The sequence below is a fragment of the Carcharhinus amblyrhynchos genome, chromosome 14, assembly GCF_965287045.1.
Source record: "Carcharhinus amblyrhynchos chromosome 14, sCarAmb.v2.hapA, whole genome shotgun sequence".
NCBI lineage: Eukaryota > Metazoa > Chordata > Chondrichthyes > Carcharhiniformes > Carcharhinidae > Carcharhinus > Carcharhinus amblyrhynchos.
This window is the reverse complement of record NC_137337.1, coordinates 49,429,438-49,448,996: the sequence shown is the minus strand read 5'-3', so window position 1 is coordinate 49,448,996 and position 19,559 is coordinate 49,429,438. Positions and strand designations below refer to the sequence as shown.

Below are 19,559 nucleotides of genomic sequence, written 5' to 3'. Positions count from 1 at the left end.
TATACATGATGCACTCCAGCATCTCATCAAGGCTCGTTCGAATCTTCTAAACCAATGATTCTACCACCTGGGACAAAGAAAGCAGATGCATGAGAACATCACCACTTGCAAGCTCCCCTCCAAGCCGCACACCATCCTGACTTGGGACTATATTGCTTTTCCTTTACTGTACCTAAGTCAAAATCCTAGAACTCCCTTCCTAACAGAATTGTGGATGTACCTACATCATATGGACCACAGTGGTTCAAGAAGGCAACTCATCACCACCTTCTCAAGAGCAATTAGGGATGGGCAACAAATGCTGGCCCAGCCCGTGACACCCACATCCGGCAAAAGAACAATAAAAGCAGCAGAGAAGAAAACAGAATATGTTCACCCTGAATGAACAATTAAGAATATTTGATACTAGTTAGGGCATAGGGATGGAGCTTTAAGGTGTCATCAAAAGGCACGGTGGAAATACACCTAACATCAGGGCCTACAATGAGAGGTTTGATTGAGGTCAGGACAAGGTTTGATCGAGGACAGGAGACAACAGGGCATTAAACCATCAGAACTGTAGAAAGTGAATTGCTGGATGGATGACTAGAGCCTTATAAATAGAAATAATATTGAAATATAACGAGTGAATAACTTCTCACCATTGCCTGTGAAGATGATGATCAAGGGTGCCAAAAGACATTACCAAACTAAGCTAGAGTCCAAGGCTAGCCACACAGACCCCCGCCAACTATGGCAAGGTCTACAAGACATAACAGGCTACAAGATGAAGGCATGTAAAATACAACAAAGCCCTTGCTGATGAACTCAATGCATTCTCTGTCAGTTTTGAGCAACAGGTCAGTGAGCGCATGCCCTTCACTCTGTAAGCCTTGGACAAACCAGTAACTGAGGTCACCATTGCACATGGCAAAGCAGCTTTATCAAAAGTCAACCCATGGAAAGTGACTGGTCCAGACGGGGTACCTGAACGAGCACTCAGATTCTGCGCGGATCAGCTGGTGGGAGTATTCACAGACATCTTTAATCTCCCTTTACAACAATCTGAGATCCCTATTTGCTTCAAGATGATGACCATCATCTCAATATCAAAGAAAAGCCAAGCAGCCTGCCTTAATAACTATCATCTGATGGCTCTGACATCCATCATTATAAAGTGCTTCGAAAGGCTAGTCAGGCACGATCCAATTCCAGTCTCCCGGATTGCCTAGATCCACTACAATTTGCCTACCGCCACAAATAGGTCCACAGTAGACACCATCTCCTTGGCCCTACACAACCCTGAACATCCAGAAAGCAAAGACACCTATGTCAGACTCTTATTTATTGACTATAGCTCAGCTATAGTCAATAGCCATTATTCCGATGAAATTCATCTCCAAATTTTGTGGCCTGGGCCTTGGCTCCTCCCTCTGTGACTTCTTCCTGAACTTCCTAACCCACAGACCATAATCAGTAAGGATAGATAACAACATCTCCTCCAACAACACTGGGATCATCCTCAACACCAGTGCCCACACTACTCAGCCCCCTACTATGCTCCTAATATGACTGTGTGGCCAAATTCCCTTCCAACTTGATTTTCAAGTCTGCTGATGACAGCACCTTACTGGGTCGGATCTCAAACAATGACAAGACAGAGTACAGGAATGAGATAGAGAATCTGGTGAACTACTGCAGCGACAATAATCTCTCCCTTAAAGTCAACAAAATGAAGAAGATTGTCATCGACTTCAGGAAGCATAGAAGAGAACATGCCCTGTCTATATCAATAGGGACAAAGTAGAAAGGGTCGAGAACTTCAGGTTTGAGATATCGAGATCACAGATAACCTGTCCTGGTCCCACCATGCCGACACTATAGTTAAGAAAGCCCACCAATGCCTCTACTTTCTCAGAAGACTCAGGAAATTTGGCATGTCAGCTACAGCTCTTACCAACTTGTACACATGCACCATAGAAAGCATTCTTTCTGGTTGTATCACAGGTTGGTATGGCTCCTGCTCTGCCCAAGACCACAAGGAACTACAAAAGGTTGCAAATGTAGCCCAATCCATCAGGCAAACCAGCCTCCCATCCATTGACTCTGTCTATACTTCCCGCTGCCTCGGCAAAGCAGCCAGCATAATTAAGGACCCCACAACCTCTGGACATTTTTTCTTCCATCTTCTTCCATTGGGAAAAGGATATAAAAGTCTGAGGTCAAGTACCACCCGACACAGAAACAGCTTTTTCCCTGTTGCCATCAGACTTTTGAATGGACCTACCCTGCATGAAGTTGATCTTCCTCTACACCCTAGCTCTAATGGTAACACTACATTCTGCACTCTCTCATTTCCTTCTCTATGAATAGTATGCTTTGTCTATATAAAGCTCAAGGAACAATACTTTTCATTGTATGCTAATGCATGTGACAATAATAACTCAAATAAATCAAAAAGTGCAGGAAAATGGATTCGGAGAAGTTGGTTTGTTGAGAAGAACCAGGGAAAACTGTTGTCCTCGTAAGATGATCCTAGTGGTGCAATGGGAAGGGTGATTATGGGATTGGTGAACATGGTCCATTATAAGAACATAAGAAATAGGAGCAGGAGTAGGCCATCTAGCTCTTCGAGCCTGCCCCGCCACATGCGCTACATAAGTCAGGCATGTGCCAGATGCACTCAAGTCCATAGAACTGTGACTTGGAAACATTGAAAATAGAAGAAGTAGGCCATTCGGCTCTTCAAGCCTGGTCCACCATTCATTTTGAACATGGCTGATCACCAAATTCAATACTCTGATCCCGCCTTTCCCCCAAATCCCTTGATCCTTCTAGCTCCAAGAGCTATGTTTATTTGTTTCTTGAAATCACATAACATTTTGGCCTCAATCCCACAGATTCACCAACCTCTGTGTGAAGAAATTTCTCCTCAGCTTGGTCCTAAAAGGTTTATCCCTTATCCTCAAACTATGACCCCTAGTTCTGGACTTCTCCACCATCGGGAATACTCTTTCTGAATCCTCCGTGTCTAATCCTGATAGAATTTTATAAATTTCTATGAGGTCCCCTCCCATTCTTACAAATTCCAAAAATATAATCCTAACTGACTTAGACTGTTACCTCAGGAATCAGCATAGTAATTCTCTCTGCATTCCCTGTATAGCAAGGACATCTTTCTTTAGATAAGGATACCAAAACTGCACACAATTGGCCTCACCAATGCCCTATATAATTGCAGTAAAGCATCCCACATTCCTATGCTCAAATCCTCTTGCCATTAAGACCAACATACCATTTACCTTCTTTACCGCCTGCTGTATCTGTGTGCTTACTTTCAGTGACCGATGCATGAGTAGGGCATGAAGGTGAGAATTGTAAATAGGAATGGCAAAGGTGGAAAGGATCTGATGCTGACAACAGCAGATTTAAGAAAACTGTTGATTGTCAAAAAGGACAGTAGGAGGAGAAGTAATAAGCCGTGGATAACAAAGGAGGTGAAGGAAAGTGTTAAATTAAAAGCGGAGGAATTAAGAGTAGCTAAGAGTAGTGGGCGAGAAGAGGATTGGGAGAGGTTTAAATGTCAACAAAGATTGACAAAGAAGTTGATAAAGAAGGGTAGGAGAAACTATGAAGCTGGGCTAGCGCTTAATATAAAAAAGGATAGCAAGAGTTTTTATAAATATATAAAAAGGAAGAGGCTGGCTAGGGTGAACGTTGGTCCTTTAGAGGATGAGAAAGGGGACCTAGTGGTAGGGGATGGGGATATGGCTAAGGTATTGAATAACTTTTTTGTTTCTGTCTTCACGGAGGAGGACGTGAATAATTTGCCGGGTGTTAGTGATGGAAAGGTGGTAGGACTGGAGGGTCTTAATGACATTACTGTTACTAGAGAGGCGGTGCTCGACAGACTGGAGGGGCTGATTGTGGACAAGTCCCCAGGACCGGATGGAATGCATTCGAGGGTTCTGAATGAAATGGCGGAGGTGATAGTGGATGCCTTGGTGGTTATTTTCCAGATGTCACTGGATTCCGGGGAAGTGCCGGAGGATTGGAAAACGGCTAATGTTACGCCGTTGTTTAAGAAGGGTGCCAGGCAAAAGGCGGGGAATTATAGGCCGGTTAGTTTAACGTCTGTGGTAGGTAAAATGTTAGAATCCGTCATTAAGGAGGAAATTGCGAGGCATCTTGAAGGGAACTGCTTGATAGAGCAGACGCAGCACGGTTTCATTAAAGGGAAGTCGTGTCTGACAAATTTACTGGAGTTCTATGAGGATGTGTCTAGGGCGGTGGATAGAGGAGAGCCGGTGGATGTGGTCTTTCTGGATTTTCAGAAGGCGTTTGACAAAGTACCTCACGAGAGGTTATTGCAGAAGGTCTAGGGACATGGAGTTGGGGGTAGGGTGTTAGCGTGGATAGAGGATTGGTTGTCAAATAGGAGGCAGAGAGTGGGGGTCAATGGGTGCTATTCGGATTGGCAGATGGTGACTAGTGGAGTGCCCCAGGGGTTGGTGCTGGGGCCTCAGCTTTTTACCATTTATATAGATGATCTGGAGGAGGGAACCGAGTGTAGGGTGTCGAAATTTGCTGATGACACCAAGATTGGGGGAACGGCAAATTATGCGGAGGGTGTGGAGAGTCTGCAGAAGGATCTAGATAGGCTGGGCGAATGGGCCAGGAAATGGCAAATGGAATTTAATGTTGGCAAGTGTGAGGTGGTCCACTTTGGTAGGAATAATGGTAGGAAGGACTATTACTTACGGGGCGAAAAACTGCAGCAGGCGACGGTGCAGAGGGACCTCGGGGTCCTTGTGCATGAGTCGCAAAAACCCAGCTTGCAGGTGCAGCAGGTGGTCAGGAAGGCGAATGGGATGCTGGCCTTCATAGCGAGGGGGATTGAATATAAAAGTAGGGAGGTCTTGCTGCAGCTGTATAGGGCATTGGTGAGGCCGCAGCTGGAGTACTGTGTGCAGTTTTGGGTGCCGCACCTGCGCAAAGATATTTTGGCCTTGGAGGGAGTGCAGAGGAGGTTTACTAGGCTGATACCGGAGTTGAGGGGGTTGAGCTATGAGGAGGGGCTGAATAAACTAGGCTTGTACTCGTTAGAGTTTAGAAGAATGAGGGGAGATCTCATTGAGATGTATAAGATGATGAATGGGATGGATAGGATAGAGGTGGAGAGACTCTTCCCGCTCAAAAAAGACAGTAGGACTAGGGGGCACAGCCTCAAGATAAAAGGGGGGCGGTTTAGAACGGAGTTGAGGAGGAACTTCTTCACTCAAAGGGTGGTGAATCTCTGGAATTCTCTGCCCGTTGAAGTGGTGGAGGCTGCCTCGCTAAATATTTTTAAGACGCGGGTTGATGGGTTTTTGATAAGAGAGGGGATTAAGGGTTATGGGGAGAGGGCGGGAAAGTGGAACTGAGCCACGACAGATCAGCCATGATCTTATTGAATGGCGGGGCAGGCTCGAAGGGTTAGATGGCCTACTCCTGCTCCTATTTCTTATGTTCTTATGTAGGACAACATAGGTAAAGGTAGTTGATGAGAGTGGAGTTTTTTTACAGAGTCAGATGATGAGGATTGTAGAATTGGTAGTGTGCAGGAGATATGAATGATGAGAGAGTTGAGTGCGTGATTAGAGATGTCACGTTGACAATAATCAAAGTGCAAAATGAAACAAAGTATACTTTTTTATTAGCTGCTTTAAACCCAAACAATAGTCTTTGGGTAAGTTCTGGTCATAAAAAGCAAAATCAGTCAACTTTCCTGAACACACACACACAATTAAAATTTTGTCCTTCACTATGGCAGTGGCCATCTTTCAATGATCCTGTTGCCAGGATACTTGAAGTCAATTCTCTGCAGCAAAACTGAACAATTTTGTAAAGACTTTGAGCACAATGCTATTGCTTTATCTAAAAAAGCTGTAGAAACCTCTCTGTCTTTCCAGCACCAATGCCTATCCACCCCTCCTACTAATTCAACCAGCAAACAGATCAAGCAGCTGAGTTTGTAGAAAGTCTGTTTACTCTGTGCTAAGAACCCTTACGTGACCCTTTACTGATTCAACTAGCAGTGCTCGGAGAGCTGCAGAGGGTATGCTTAATCATCAACAACAAAAATGCTGCAAATTCTAACTTTATTGTAGCTTATTCCCTGATTTTTTATGAAATATAAATGTATATGCACTATTACACAGATGTATATGCACAAACACAATTAAAAAATAAATAAATACATATGTATGACATTGAAGCAAAGGCACACCATTGTTGCAAAACCCCCCAGATACCCCAGAAAGATTACAGCACTGGTTTTCCTAGCTCTAAGCTGCAGACGTGATTATGAATAGGAATTTTCAGACTTCATGCCACTTATGCCAATAGCACTCGTATATCGTCTAACAGACTGTGGATAATCAATACTGCAGACTAATACCAAACCCTTTTGTCGGTTCCCCGATTCACTGAAAATACTTGTAACACATTCCTTTTACTGTGTTTTAGAACAGGCCGTTGAAGAAAAAAATGCTAATTTTCACAAATTTTCATGATTTCAAAAGTTTTCTGAACATTTTGTTAATACAATACAAACCATGGCAAGTAACGCTTGTTGTACTTTGCAACTGAAAAAAAGGTTGATTTTGCATTTGTTATTTTCTTAGTGAACAGATCAAACTATACTAACTTTACTGAGATTGGTAATAAATTACATAAAAATGTGTTGCAAATCACTCAAGGAACACTTTCGAAATTGTAGTTGACAAATAACCTTGTGCAGCTCTTATGTTATACCTTGAAGCTGGTATTATATTAATATTTAGAATAAGTTGGTGTCAAAAGAGCAGTAAAAACTGCTAGAACAGGCTTGCAATGGCACAGAATGCTACAAAACATTTTCATTTTGTGCTGATAGCAGTTACCGCTGTTGTCAAGTTTGCAAATGTTATTAAAATAAGTTTCTTTAAAACTTGAAAAATACAGTTAGCAAACTGACCATGAGAATAAACAAACTTTTTTGACCTTAAGAGGAAGTTAGAATTCAAACTAAATAAAAATGCCAATGAAATTAAATGAGATAAAATACTTGAAATATGAAAAGAATATTTGCTAGAGGGGATAAATACAAATTTGCTATTCAATTTTTTTAGTACAAAAACATTCCACAGGATTTGGACCTCATGGCTGGGTACTAAATTTAGAGGACATGGAATTAACAAATGCCATAGGTCAGGAAGCATGCGTTGGAATTTGCTTTGAATTCTAACCTTGTGAGCATCCATGGTTATAATTGTTCCACCTTTGGTGGTTATACCTTCAGTTGCCTAAGCCCTAAAATTCTGGAATTCCATCCCTGATTTTTTGTTTTGATTCTCTAATTTTTTTTCCTTCTTTTAAGGCACTCCTTAAAATCCCCTTCCGACCAAACTTTGGTCATCTAATAACAACTGATGCAGCTTGATATCATATATTGTTTTAACCTGCCTGTGAAGTACCTTGAGATGTTTTATTACGTTGAAAGCACAATATAAATATTGGTTGTTGTTGAATTGCCATTTTGAGGTGGTAAAAGTAGAATGAGTTAGAGGCTACTGTTCAAATTCACGTAAAACTGTGGATCTGAATTATCCTCCTAAAAGGCCCCAGTCTTCTTTGGAATCTGAAGAGATCCTACTCAGCTAGAAATGAAAAGATTGTGGATTCAAGCTCCACTCTAAGGTCTGAAAATGTAATTTAAACTAACAATTTAGTATAATATTAAGGGAGTACCGCATTGGTTGAGATACACAATACTAAATAGGGATGTGAATTGTGAGGAGAATGCAAAGAAGCTTCAAGGCGATTCATACCGACTGAGTGGGAAAGAACATAGCAGATAAAATATGTGGAAAAATGTGAAGTTATTTAATTGGTAGTAAATAACCCTGCTTCAGAAATCATGAAATAGGCTTTATAGTCTTGAGTATATTAATGACAAGTCTTTATTATCTTTATGAACAACGCATAACTATGTACAAATATATGCTAGAGGATACAAGTACGAAGCTGATTTTATCCTTAATCTTTGCCCACCTCAAGACTGACCCTAGCGCTGGATCATGTACTTTTTTACATCAATATGTGAGCGGTATTGTACACAGTCCTATATTAATCCTGTATCTATCAGGCCCACTACTAAATCACCAATCCCCCTAGTCTTTATCCCATGGATGTAGTTATTTTAGTTTACTTCGAGTCTTACATTGTTACAAGTCTTTAGCATTTACCTTACTGTTACAACCTTAATGCTATTCTAACATTGTTGCTATTACAGTTTTAACATTAACAACATTCTTGCTACCCCATCTCTTAAAGTTAGTGGTTCAAGTGGTCTGAAGACCTTATAGAGCTTCCCACATCTTGTTTGCTGTTCTATTGGGAGAATGGTAGACTCTGTTCATTCTGGTTCTTGTTGTTGGCTTGAAGGTTGGACTGGTATTAGGGCATGGTTTCATCAGTTTCTTCCATTGCTCGATGTTAAACCAGACCTAGTTGAACTGGCTGGTTTGAAGGTGCATGGTTGTTGTTATTCTTGATTGTTTCTTGCAAGATGGATGAAAGTGGTATTTGTTTGGTTGGTGATTCCTTTCTTGTTTGAATCTTCAGGAAGCTCTGAGGCTGAGGAACGATGTTACTGGGGCAAGGGTATTAAGTAGTATGCTCACATCTGTTTTTTGTTGTTGATGCTGGAGTTTTGACTTGCACAGTTTACCAAAGTGTCCCTGTCTGTCACAATGGAAACACTGTGCAGAACTCTCTCAAGGAAGGCAGCGGCATAGTGGTATTGTGGACTGGTAATCCAGAGACCCAGAGCACGATCAAATCCTGCCAAGGCAGATGGTGAAAGTTGAATTCAATAAAAAAATCTAGATTTAAAAGTGTAATGATGACCATGAAACCAATTCGATTGTCATAAAAACCCCTCTGGTTCACTAATGTCCTTTAGGAAAGGAAATCTGCTGTCCTTACCTGGTCTGGCCTACATGTAACTGCCGATCCATAACAATGTGGTTGACTCTCAAAGTCTTCTGAAATGGAGGGCAGTTAGGGACAAGCAATAAACGCTGACCCAGCCAGCGACACTCATGTCCCATAAAATTAACAAAACAAATACTGATTTTCCCACGAGGGCGCTTTGCACTGCTGGATTGTTCAAGAATTTATTTTCCTGACTTGGATTTGTGATCTGATATGCTAGACTGAGGGTCAGTATCTTCTCCATGCTGTATTTTCTTCTCTTTGGATGATCTTCTGTTGTCCAAGTAGCTCAATTGTTGAGAGTAAGATCATCTTCAGATTGTCGGTCAGAGAGTGAATTGTTTGCAATAGTCGATATGACTGCATCTCAGATGAGATCAGACTTTATGTTGTCATATTCATATCCTTCTGCAGGCCTGTAGAGATCATTTAGTCATGATGTGGAGATGCTAGCGTTGGACTGGGGTAAACACAATAAGAAATCTCACAACACCAGATCATTTAGAACATAGAACAGTACAGCACAGTACATGCCCTTTGGCCCTTGATGTTGTGCCAAGCTATGTCCGAACCCAAGATCAAGTTATCCCACTCCCTTTCATTCTGGTGTGGTCCATGTGCCAAGCCAATAACAGTTTGAAAGCTCCTAAAGTGTCCGACTCCACTATCACAGCAGGCAGTGCATCCCACACCCCAACCACTCTCTGAGTAAAGAACCTACCTTGGACATCTCTCCTATATCTCCCACCATGAATCTTATAATTATGACCCCTAGTAACAGTTACATCTACGCGAGGAAATAGGCTCTGAACGTCAAATCTATCTATCCCCTCATCACCTTATAAACTTCTATTAAGTTGCCTCTCATCCTCCTCTGTTCTAAAGAGAAAAGTCCCAGCTCCCTCAACCTTTCCTCATAAGACCTACCCTCCAAACCAGGCAGCGTCCTGGTAAGTCTCCTCTGCACTCTCTCCAATGCTTCCACGTCCTTCTTATAGGTGAGGTGACCAGAACTGCACACAATATTCCAAATATGGTCTCACCAAGGTCCTGTACAGTTGCAGCATAACTTCACGGCTCTTAAACTCAAACCCCCTGTTAATAAATGCTAACACACTATAAGCCTTCTTCACGGCTCTATCCACTTGAGTGGCAACCTTCAGAGTTCTGTGGTGATGAACCCCAAGATCTCTCTGTTCCTCCAAATTTCTCAGAACCCTGCCATTGACCCTGTAATCCGCATTCAAGTTTGTCTTACTAAAATTAATCAACATGCACTTATATATGAAGGAATTGACAGATTCCCCAGGTTGTTGGACTCTGTTATTAAATTTAGCCCACTCCAATATTTTGTTAGATCTTAGGTTGAAATAAACATCAAAGAATTTTAAAACATCAAATTTAGCAGGTGACACTTCTTTGTTCTACAAAGATGTCACTTGTAAATAGTCCAATCAAGTAAAGAAGTGTAAACAAGTTCTTGTTTTGCTTCTGATTTTTTATTTAGACCTGTATTTTAAAAATCTTTTCCTGTAAAGACTTCAATTCTGTGACTGGCCATGGGTGAATCCCAGTATAATTGGAAGCATGGAATTGTGATCGATTTTGAAGATTTTTAAAAGTGTGGATACAGCTTTCCAAGATAGTGTCACATTCACTGCCGGATAACTGATTTTCCCACACTTGCTGATTTTTGGTGGCCTTTTCATGCTGAATTCAGGAGCCGTATGTTGAGATTCAGAGTTGGAGCTCAGGATTAGCAAATTAGGAGGACTAGAACCATGGGACAGAGTTTCGGAATAAGGGGAAGTTCATTTAGGATTGAGGAAGATTTTTTTGACTCAGAGTGGTGAATTTTAATGTAACGACAGTAGTTTCTATAGTTTTTTTGTGTTCAAGGGGAATGTTTAAAATCAGCTTTATGTTACAGACAGTCAGTATGACTGGGAGGAATACAGCTCAGATGCTGAGACAGCAGATTAATTATTCATTTTTGTTATTTAATGTTTATTTAGCAAAGAGGTACTGTACTGGACTTTTGTTTACATAAAGAAAAGGTCTTCTGGGGTTTTTGATTAAAAGAATGGAAGGTAGGTTTAGGTATGTAGGGTAATGTGATAATGTGGTTAGTGGGAGGAGATAGGTTTGTAACAGGAAAAACAGTTTTGAGTTCTGGGCTGTGTTGGTTTAAAGACACAAGTCTACAAGCTGCTCTCTCCACAAAATCTCTCTGAAAGCTTCAAGACTGACTACGCCCCTTATAGCAAATATATTTATGGTTGCCAACTATATTTAATTGTATGAAATTTTAAGATTGTCAGTTAATGTTGCTTATTTGGAACTGAAACAGTGATAAGTTAGAAATAAGAACACTAAGAACATAAGAAATAGGAGCAGGAGTAGGCCATCCAGCCCTTCGAGCCTGCCCCGCCATTCAATAAGATCATGGCTGATCTGTCGTGGCTCAGTTCCACATTCCCACCCTCTCCCCATAACCCTTAATCCCCTCGCTTATCAAAAACCCATCAACCCGCGTCTTAAAAATATTTAGCGAGGTAGCCTCCACCACTTCAATGGGCAGAGAATTCCAGAGATTCACCACCCTTTGAGTGAAGAAGTTCCTCCTCAACTCCGTTCTAAACCGTCCCCCCTTTATCTTGAGGCTATGCCCCCTAGTCCTACTGTCCTTTCTGAGCGGGAAGAGTCTCTCCACCTCTATACTATCCATCCCATTCATCATCTTGTATGTCTCAATGAGATCTCCCCTCATTCTTCTAAACTCTAACGAGTACAAGCCTAGTTTATTCAGCCCCTCCTCATAGCTCAACCCCCTCAACTCCGGCATCAGCCTAGTAAACCTCCTCTGCACTCCCTCCAAGGCAAAAATATCCTTGCGTTAGTGCGGTGACCAAAACTGCACACAGTACTCCAGCTGCGGCGTCACCAGTGCCCTATACAGCTGCAGCAAGGCCTCCCTACTTTTATATTCAATCTCCCTCGCTTTAAAGGCCAGCATCCCATTAGCCTTCCTGACCACCTGCTGCACCTGCAGGCTGGGTTTTTGTGACTCATGCACAAGGACCCCGAGGTCCCTCTGCACCGTCGCCTGCTGCAGTTTTTCGCCCCGTAAGTAATAGTCCTTCCTACCATTATTCCTGCTAAAGTGGACCACCTCGCACTTGCCAACATTAAATTCCATTTGCCAGTTCCTGGCCCATTCGCCCAGCCTATCTAGATCCTTCTGCAGACTCTCCACACCCTCCGCGCAATTTGCCGTTCCACCAATCTTGGTGTCATCAGCAAATTTCGACACCATACACTCAGTTCCCTCCTCCAGATCATCTATATAAATGGTAAATAGCTAAAGCCGCAGCACCGACCCCTGGGGCACTCCACTAGACACCAACCGCCAATCCGAATAGCACCCATTGACCCCCACTCTCTGCCTCCTATTTGACAACCAATCCTCTATCCACGCTAACACCCTACCCCCAACTCCATGCCCCCTTACCTTCTGCAATAACCTCTTGTGAGGTACCTTGTCAAACGCCTTCTGAAAATCAAGAAAGACCACATCCACTGGCTCTCCTCTATCCACCACCCTAGACACATCCTCATAGAACTCCAATAAATTTGTCAGACACGACTTCCCCTTAACGAAACCGTGCTGCGTCTGCTCTATCAAGCAATTCCCCTCAAGATGCCTCGCCATTTCCTCCTTGATGACGGATTCTAACATTTTACCTACAACAGACGTTAAACTAACTGGCCTATAATTCCCTGCCTTTTGCCTGCCACCCTTCTTAAACAACGGCGAAAGTTGTTTCCTTTTTTTAACTATTATTCACTGTTAAGAGTTAGGTTATTTCATTTTGCTAGAGTTATACTTAAACTGTGTTATTAACTAAAGTTTGTCTCCATTATAAAAGATTCTTAATTTGTCAGCAGAATTACTCCTAGAGTGAAGCAAACAATCATCACATTTATACCAAATTAGAAAAAAATGTTGGGGTCTGGTATGGCTTCTGATTATAATTTGGGATTCTGATCCAGGGTCCTAACATTAGGAATTTTCATACACCACAGTGCTGTGCGAGCTAAGTCATTGAGTATATTTAAGACAGAGAGTGATAGGTTGCTAGAAAATGAAAATATCAAGGGTTGTAGTGACAGTGTAGGAAACTGGTAATGAGAGATCATCCATGATCTAAATGAATGGTGGAACAGGCTTGAGGAGCTGAATGGCCTACTTCTGCTCCTATGTTCCTAACTACAGATGAGGTGTTAAACCAAGCAGCAAGTCTGCTCAGGCCATTAAACCTTTGTTTCTTGCATTTATTGTCATTGATAGGCTTTTTATTCATTATGGAATGCCACAGCAACAGACACACTTTTTCTACGCTAACCCTCAACATAAACCTCATCCTCAAAACATGGTCACGCAATTCTTATATGTCCAAATCTAGGAATATAGGAACTGGAGTAGGCCATCTGGCCCTCTGAGCTCCTCTGCCATTCAACAGATCACGATTGATCATCTAACTTGATGCCATTTTTTCCCACTATCGCCTTGTGTCATTAGTATTGAGAAATTTTGACTTTTGTCTTGATTATGCTCACTGATTGAGCTTCCACTGAGGTGGCTTCCAAAAATTAGCCAACCTCCAAGTGAAGAAATTGCTCATCTCAGTCTCAACTGGTCTGCTGCTTATTCTGAGACTCTGTTCCCTGGTTCTAGACTCATTAGCCAAAGGAAACAGCCTATCCACATCCATTCTGTCATGCCCTGTAAGAATTTTGTAAGTTTCAATGAGGTTGCCACTCATTCTTTGAAATGCCAGAGAACCCAGGCCCAGTTTTCCTCAATCTCACCTTGTAAGACAATCCCACCAAATCAGGTATTAGTTTTGTGAACCTCTGTTGCACTCCCTCCATATCAAGTACTTTCCTTCTTAGATAAGGAGATCAAAACTGTACAGAAAACCTAGGTGTGGTCTCAGCAAAATTACATACAATGACAGCCAGACATCTTTACTTCTGTACTCAAATCTATCACAAATTTTCTGAATAACTTTGTACTCACGAAGATTTCATGTATCATTCAAAATTTTTTGAAGGTATATTGGAAGAAACATGTGAAAGCAATATTAATGATACTGGTGTCCTTTATGTAGGATGTTTGAATTGAATAGAATGATTTGACACATTCATTGATCAGAGAAGAATAATTTGATTCAGTGAGATTGGCTCCCAGTGAAGGTCTTCCAGAGCGGTGTACCTCTGTTCCAGAGACCTGAAAATTAGTCATAATCAGACATTTCATACAACTAGCAGTAACTTATCTGAACGTTGTATGTGCTGTGACTTCAAGTAAAAAACCTAGATAAAAACACGCTGTACTTTGTTAATGATTCCTCAACCTTTTGAAAAGATCTCTCACATGCAAGTATAAGCTGAACACGCCACTCTGCAGTGTGATAAGGCCTGAACTTGGAACAGCAAAACTTATGCATACATGTTCAATATATGTTAATTTCTCTTTCACTTGGATGTCTACATAGAGAAATGTTCAGCAAAAAGGATCAGACCTGTCTGATTTTACAATCTATTGAAGCAATTATTTAAATTTAAGCACTACTATATACTATCCTATTAGAATGCAATCAAACTGTTGCATATATTGAAGAGATATGTGCACAAAAACAGAAAAAAAAACCTAAACAGATGCAAAAGTACTTGCACTGTTTCACCAATGTTTTTGAAAAAAATAATTTAACTTAAATTATGTGTAACAATATTAAAATCAAATAAAAAAGTCTGTACTGAAAAGGCATTAAGCATTTAAATTATCAACAGGAAAAGGGTTATTTTCCTTTGTTTATAACTGAACACAAAGCCAGTTAAATAAAATAATAAAATTTTTGAGACACCGACACAGCATGTCCCAAAGTACTGGACATTCAATGAATACCCGAGAATGCAGCAAGCCCTCAGCAGCAGATTGTAGTATAAGCTTAGCTTATTTTCTTAAATCTAGTTATAGAAGTTGAATACAAAACTGCTCACTTAGAGGCAAGAGTACTCAGCCAATATACTGGAAACATTACTTTTAGTGCTAGTAGGTTCTTAAGAAAGCATGTGCTATTAGGTTCTTAAGAAAGCATGTGCTATTAAAAGAAAACCCATCATTTCTCTATTTTTTTAAACATGTTTTAATCAAAAGCAAACCAGAAGAATTGCGGATGGAGAGTATACCTTCATTTATTAAAAGATTTTCAAATAATTTACTTACTTTTGAACTTTCTCATTCAGTTCATTTTTAGCTTCCAAGGCTTGCTGGAGTTTCATCCGCATATTTGTCTGCTCTGCCACAGCCAGTTGTAAGTGGTTTGCAAGATCCTCATTTTGGTAGTGTGTGGTTGACATAATGCCCTCACTAGCATGTAATGCATCATCATAAGTGCCTAAAGCAATGTTGAACTGGTCTGTGAGGCTAGCCTCTTGAGATAACGACTTGTGTAAGCTAAAAGGACATAAATAAATACGATGTTAATTTTTCTTTGTTAAATTTATGTGTACTTAAATTATTTACATACACTCATTTATATACACCAAGACAACAAAAGGCATAACTCTAAAGGAACAGTTCCTTTTTAGATGCACATACTACCCACATAACGGTTAGGTTTGATACCATGCGAGTTAGGTTTGAAGAGTACATTTGTAATCTGATGATCTCCTGCTTACTTTCAAAACATGATGAACAGGTTGTTATGAGACAGCAGAACCGTAGAACATTAAAAATTATTGGATGTGAACAGGGCTTTACATGCATGTGTTTATATGCCCATGAAATGTTTTCTCCTGGGAGAAGAAACAGGAGCAGGAGCCTCGAGAAATAGGAGCAGCAGCAGAGCCCCTTGAGCCTGCCTTGCTATTCAATAAGATCACGGCTGATCTAAACATGGCCTCTTTCCTGCGAACCCCTTGTAACCACGAACTCCCTTACATATCCAAAATCTAACTCACTCTCGAATATATTCAATGAACCAAAGTCCAATGCTTTCTGGCAAAAAGAATTTCAAAGATTAATGATCCTCTGATGGTAGAAATTTCTTCCTCATTGCCATCGTAAATGGGCAATCCCTTATTTTGAAAAAGTGACCCTGAGTTATAGATTCCCCACCAGAGGAATATCTTCTCAGCTTCCACCATGTCATGTCTCTCGGAATCATGTATATTTCAGTAAGATCACCTCTCGCTTATAAATTCCAATGAGGCCCAACCTGTTCAATATTTCCTCACAAGACAATCCCTTCGTGCCAGGAATCGACCGAGTGAACATTCTCTATGCTGCTTCTAATGCAAGTATATCCCTCCTTAAGGAATGAGACAAAAACTGTATACACTATTCTAGATGTGGTCTCACCAATGCCTTGAACAGCATAGCAAGACTGCTGTACTTTTATACTCCATCCACCTTACAATAAAGGCCAACATTCCTATGCCAAATACCTTCCTAATTATTTATACCTGCATGTTAACATTTATGATGTATGTGACCATCAAGATCCCTTGATGTCTATATACATACATACATACAGGTACCGCAGCATTCTGCAACTTCTCTCCAATTAATATTCTGTTGTTCTATTCTTCCTACCAAAATGGGCAACCTCACATTTTTCCAACTTATACTCCATCTGCCACTTATTTAACCTATTTATAATCCTTGCAGACTGTGTCTTCATCTTGCTTTTCTGCCTATCTTTGTATAATCAGAAAATTTGATCATAATACACTTGGTTCCCCCCAACCAATTATTAATATAGATTGTAAATAGCTGAGGCCTCAACGTTTAATCTAATATTGAGTTTCCTAATACTTTTTCTCAAGTGATAATGATTTTTTTTTACATTTCTCTCTCCCTTGTTTCCCTTGATTTTCTCATACTATTCCTTTGTGCTAAGTATAACTCCATCCAGTGGAGAGTTTTTCCCCCGATTCCCATCGACTCCAGTTTTGTTAGGGCTCCTTGATCCACACTTGGTATCAAGAGCAGTCACTCTTGCATCATCTTTAGAAGTCAGCTCTTTGATCTACGCTTGAATGCAATGCAAGGTCCAGGGCAGTCGGACACAATGCAAGGTGTAGTTCATCTTGACTAACTACAGTTTGTCAAGATGAAAATCACACATTTGTCCTGACTCTTTTTCCTGTTAGCCAATCCTCTGTACATTCTAATATTATTACCCCCAACACCATGAGATCTTATCTTGTGTCGTAATCTTTTATGTAGTGTTTTATCAAATGCTTTTGAAAATATAAACACATTACATCAACTGGTCCCCCTTTATCCACCCTGCTTGTTACATTCTCAAATAACTCTAATGAACTTGTCAGAAACAATTTCTTTTTTATAAAACCATGCTGATACTGTTTGATTGGACTGTGATTTTGTAAATGTAACAATGGATTCTAGCACTGTCCCAATGACTGATGTTAAGCTAACTGTCTTTCTCCTTCCTTTCTTGAATAGAGATCACACATTTGCCATTTTCCAATTCACTGGAATCTTCCCAGAATCAAGGAAACTTTGGAAGATTGCAACTATTCACTATCCCTGCTATTACTTCTGGCCATGGGGTCTAGGGGACTTGTCAGTCTTTAGTCCTATAGTTTCCTAATACTTCTTCTTTAGTGATTGTGATTTTCTTTTAACATTTCTCCCTCCTTATTACCTCTTGATTTTCTTATACTATTCCTGTGTGCTAGGTGTAACTCCATCCAGTGGAGAGTTTTCCCCCTGATTCCCATTGACTCCAGTTTTGCTCGGGCTCCTTGATCCACACTTGATGTCAAGGGCAGTCACACTTGCATCATCTTGCATCAGTCTTGCAGTCACTCTTGCATCACTGTACTGTGGGCGGCACGGTAGCACAGTGGTTAGCACTGCTGCTTCACAGCTCCAGGGACTTGGGTTTGATTCCCGGCTCGGGTCACCGTCTGTGTGGAGTTTGCACGTTCTCCTCGTATCTGCATGGGTTTCTTCCGGTTTCCTTCCACAGTCCAAAGATGTATGGGTTAAGTTGATTGGCCATGCTAAAAATTGCCCCTTAGTGTCCTGGGATGTGTAGGTTAGAGGGATTAGTGGGTAAATGTGTAGGGATATGGGGATAGGGCCTGGGTGGGATTGTGGTCAGTGCAGACTCGATGGGCCGAAGGGCCTGTTTCTGCACTGTAGGGTTCTATGGTCTATGTTCTTGAGTTGCTAGATCTGTTTGAATTCTATCCCATTTGCTATGGTAGTAAGTGCCACACAAGATAAGGCAGAGTACCTTCAATGTGAAGATGGCGCTTCATCTCCATTGGGACTGTGTGGTGGTCACTCCTACTGATACTGACATGGACAGATGCACGTGTGGCAGGCAGGTTGTTGAGGGTGCAGTGAAGTATGTTTTCCTCTCTTGTTAGTTCCTCTGCCGCAGATTCAGTCTAGTAGTGATGTCCTTTAGGCTTCGGTCAATTTGGTCTGTACTGGTGCTTTTGAGCCATGCTTCAAAGTCCTCCAGCCAGAGTACATTCTGAGCCCATGGTACCCTCATGCTACTCTCCAAGTAGCATTCAACATGCAACACAGAGCAGTATTGATTTATCAGTGGACTTGTGGGATAGTGGAATATGTGGTTATTCACAACTCCCCGATTTTATTTATTCAATTTATATGAAGATTAAAATCACCTGAGATTATTGTAGTATTTATTGTTCTTATAATTTCCCACTATTTCTTGATTTATACTCTATCCAACTGTTAGAGGGCTTATAAACTATTCCCACCAATGACTTCTTTCTCTTGTTATTTCTTGTCTCCACCCAAACTGATTGCACATCATGATCTCTTGAGCAAAGATAATTTCTCAGGCACAGTGGCAGCAGACCCTCCTTTCCTTCCATTCATCTCAGGCAGAATGGCAGCAGAGCCTCCTTTCCCTCCACTGATCTCAGGCACAGTGGCTGCAGGTCCCCCCTTTCCTTCCACTGATGTCAGGCAGACCTGCAACAGACCCTCCTCCCCCCTCTTACCGATCTCAAGCAGAGAGCTGTTGGATGTCAGGCACCTACTCCTCACTAATTGGAGTGCCTAAATTGGACTTATATGGAGAATGTCTGTTTCGCTCTGATTCTGGATGGGCAAACATGGTGGTAAAGGGGGAAGTGCCAGTAAAGTTGGGTGTGCAGCTCATTAAATCAATTTAAATGCATGCAAATGCATTTAAATGGCTGTTGTGCCTGTTTCGGGCACAGTCCTGTTCGCGGCCATTTTTGGGCCTTGGTAAAAGGGGAACTGGTGCGGAGGCAGGCGTGGATCGCGCTACTCACCTTATGCCCAATTTTACCAAGTTTTCACACCCGAAAATGGGTGCAACGTGATGGTAAACATGGGCCCGCAGTCTCTTCTTGTCATACTCTGATTGACACTGCCTGTATCATTACTGTGCACTATTGTCTTGTCCTTCCTCATTAATGTTCTAAATCAATCCTCATGTGAAACCTCCTCCCTC

At 41.3% G+C, this 19,559-nt stretch overlaps 1 protein-coding gene across 7 annotated transcripts in view; it reads right to left on the bottom strand.

Annotated features, from left to right (window-relative positions):
- mipol1 (mirror-image polydactyly 1) overlaps window positions 1-19,559 on the bottom strand; it is a 334,286-nt gene that overhangs the window by 9,633 nt on the left and 305,094 nt on the right. For all 7 annotated transcript variants that reach the window (XM_080202838.1, XM_080202835.1, XM_080202834.1 and 4 more), the window contains one exon: window positions 15,290-15,520. In XM_080202838.1, coding sequence (XP_080058964.1) covers window positions 15,290-15,520 — 231 coding nt within the window. The remainder of the gene's footprint in view (window positions 1-15,289; window positions 15,521-19,559) is intronic.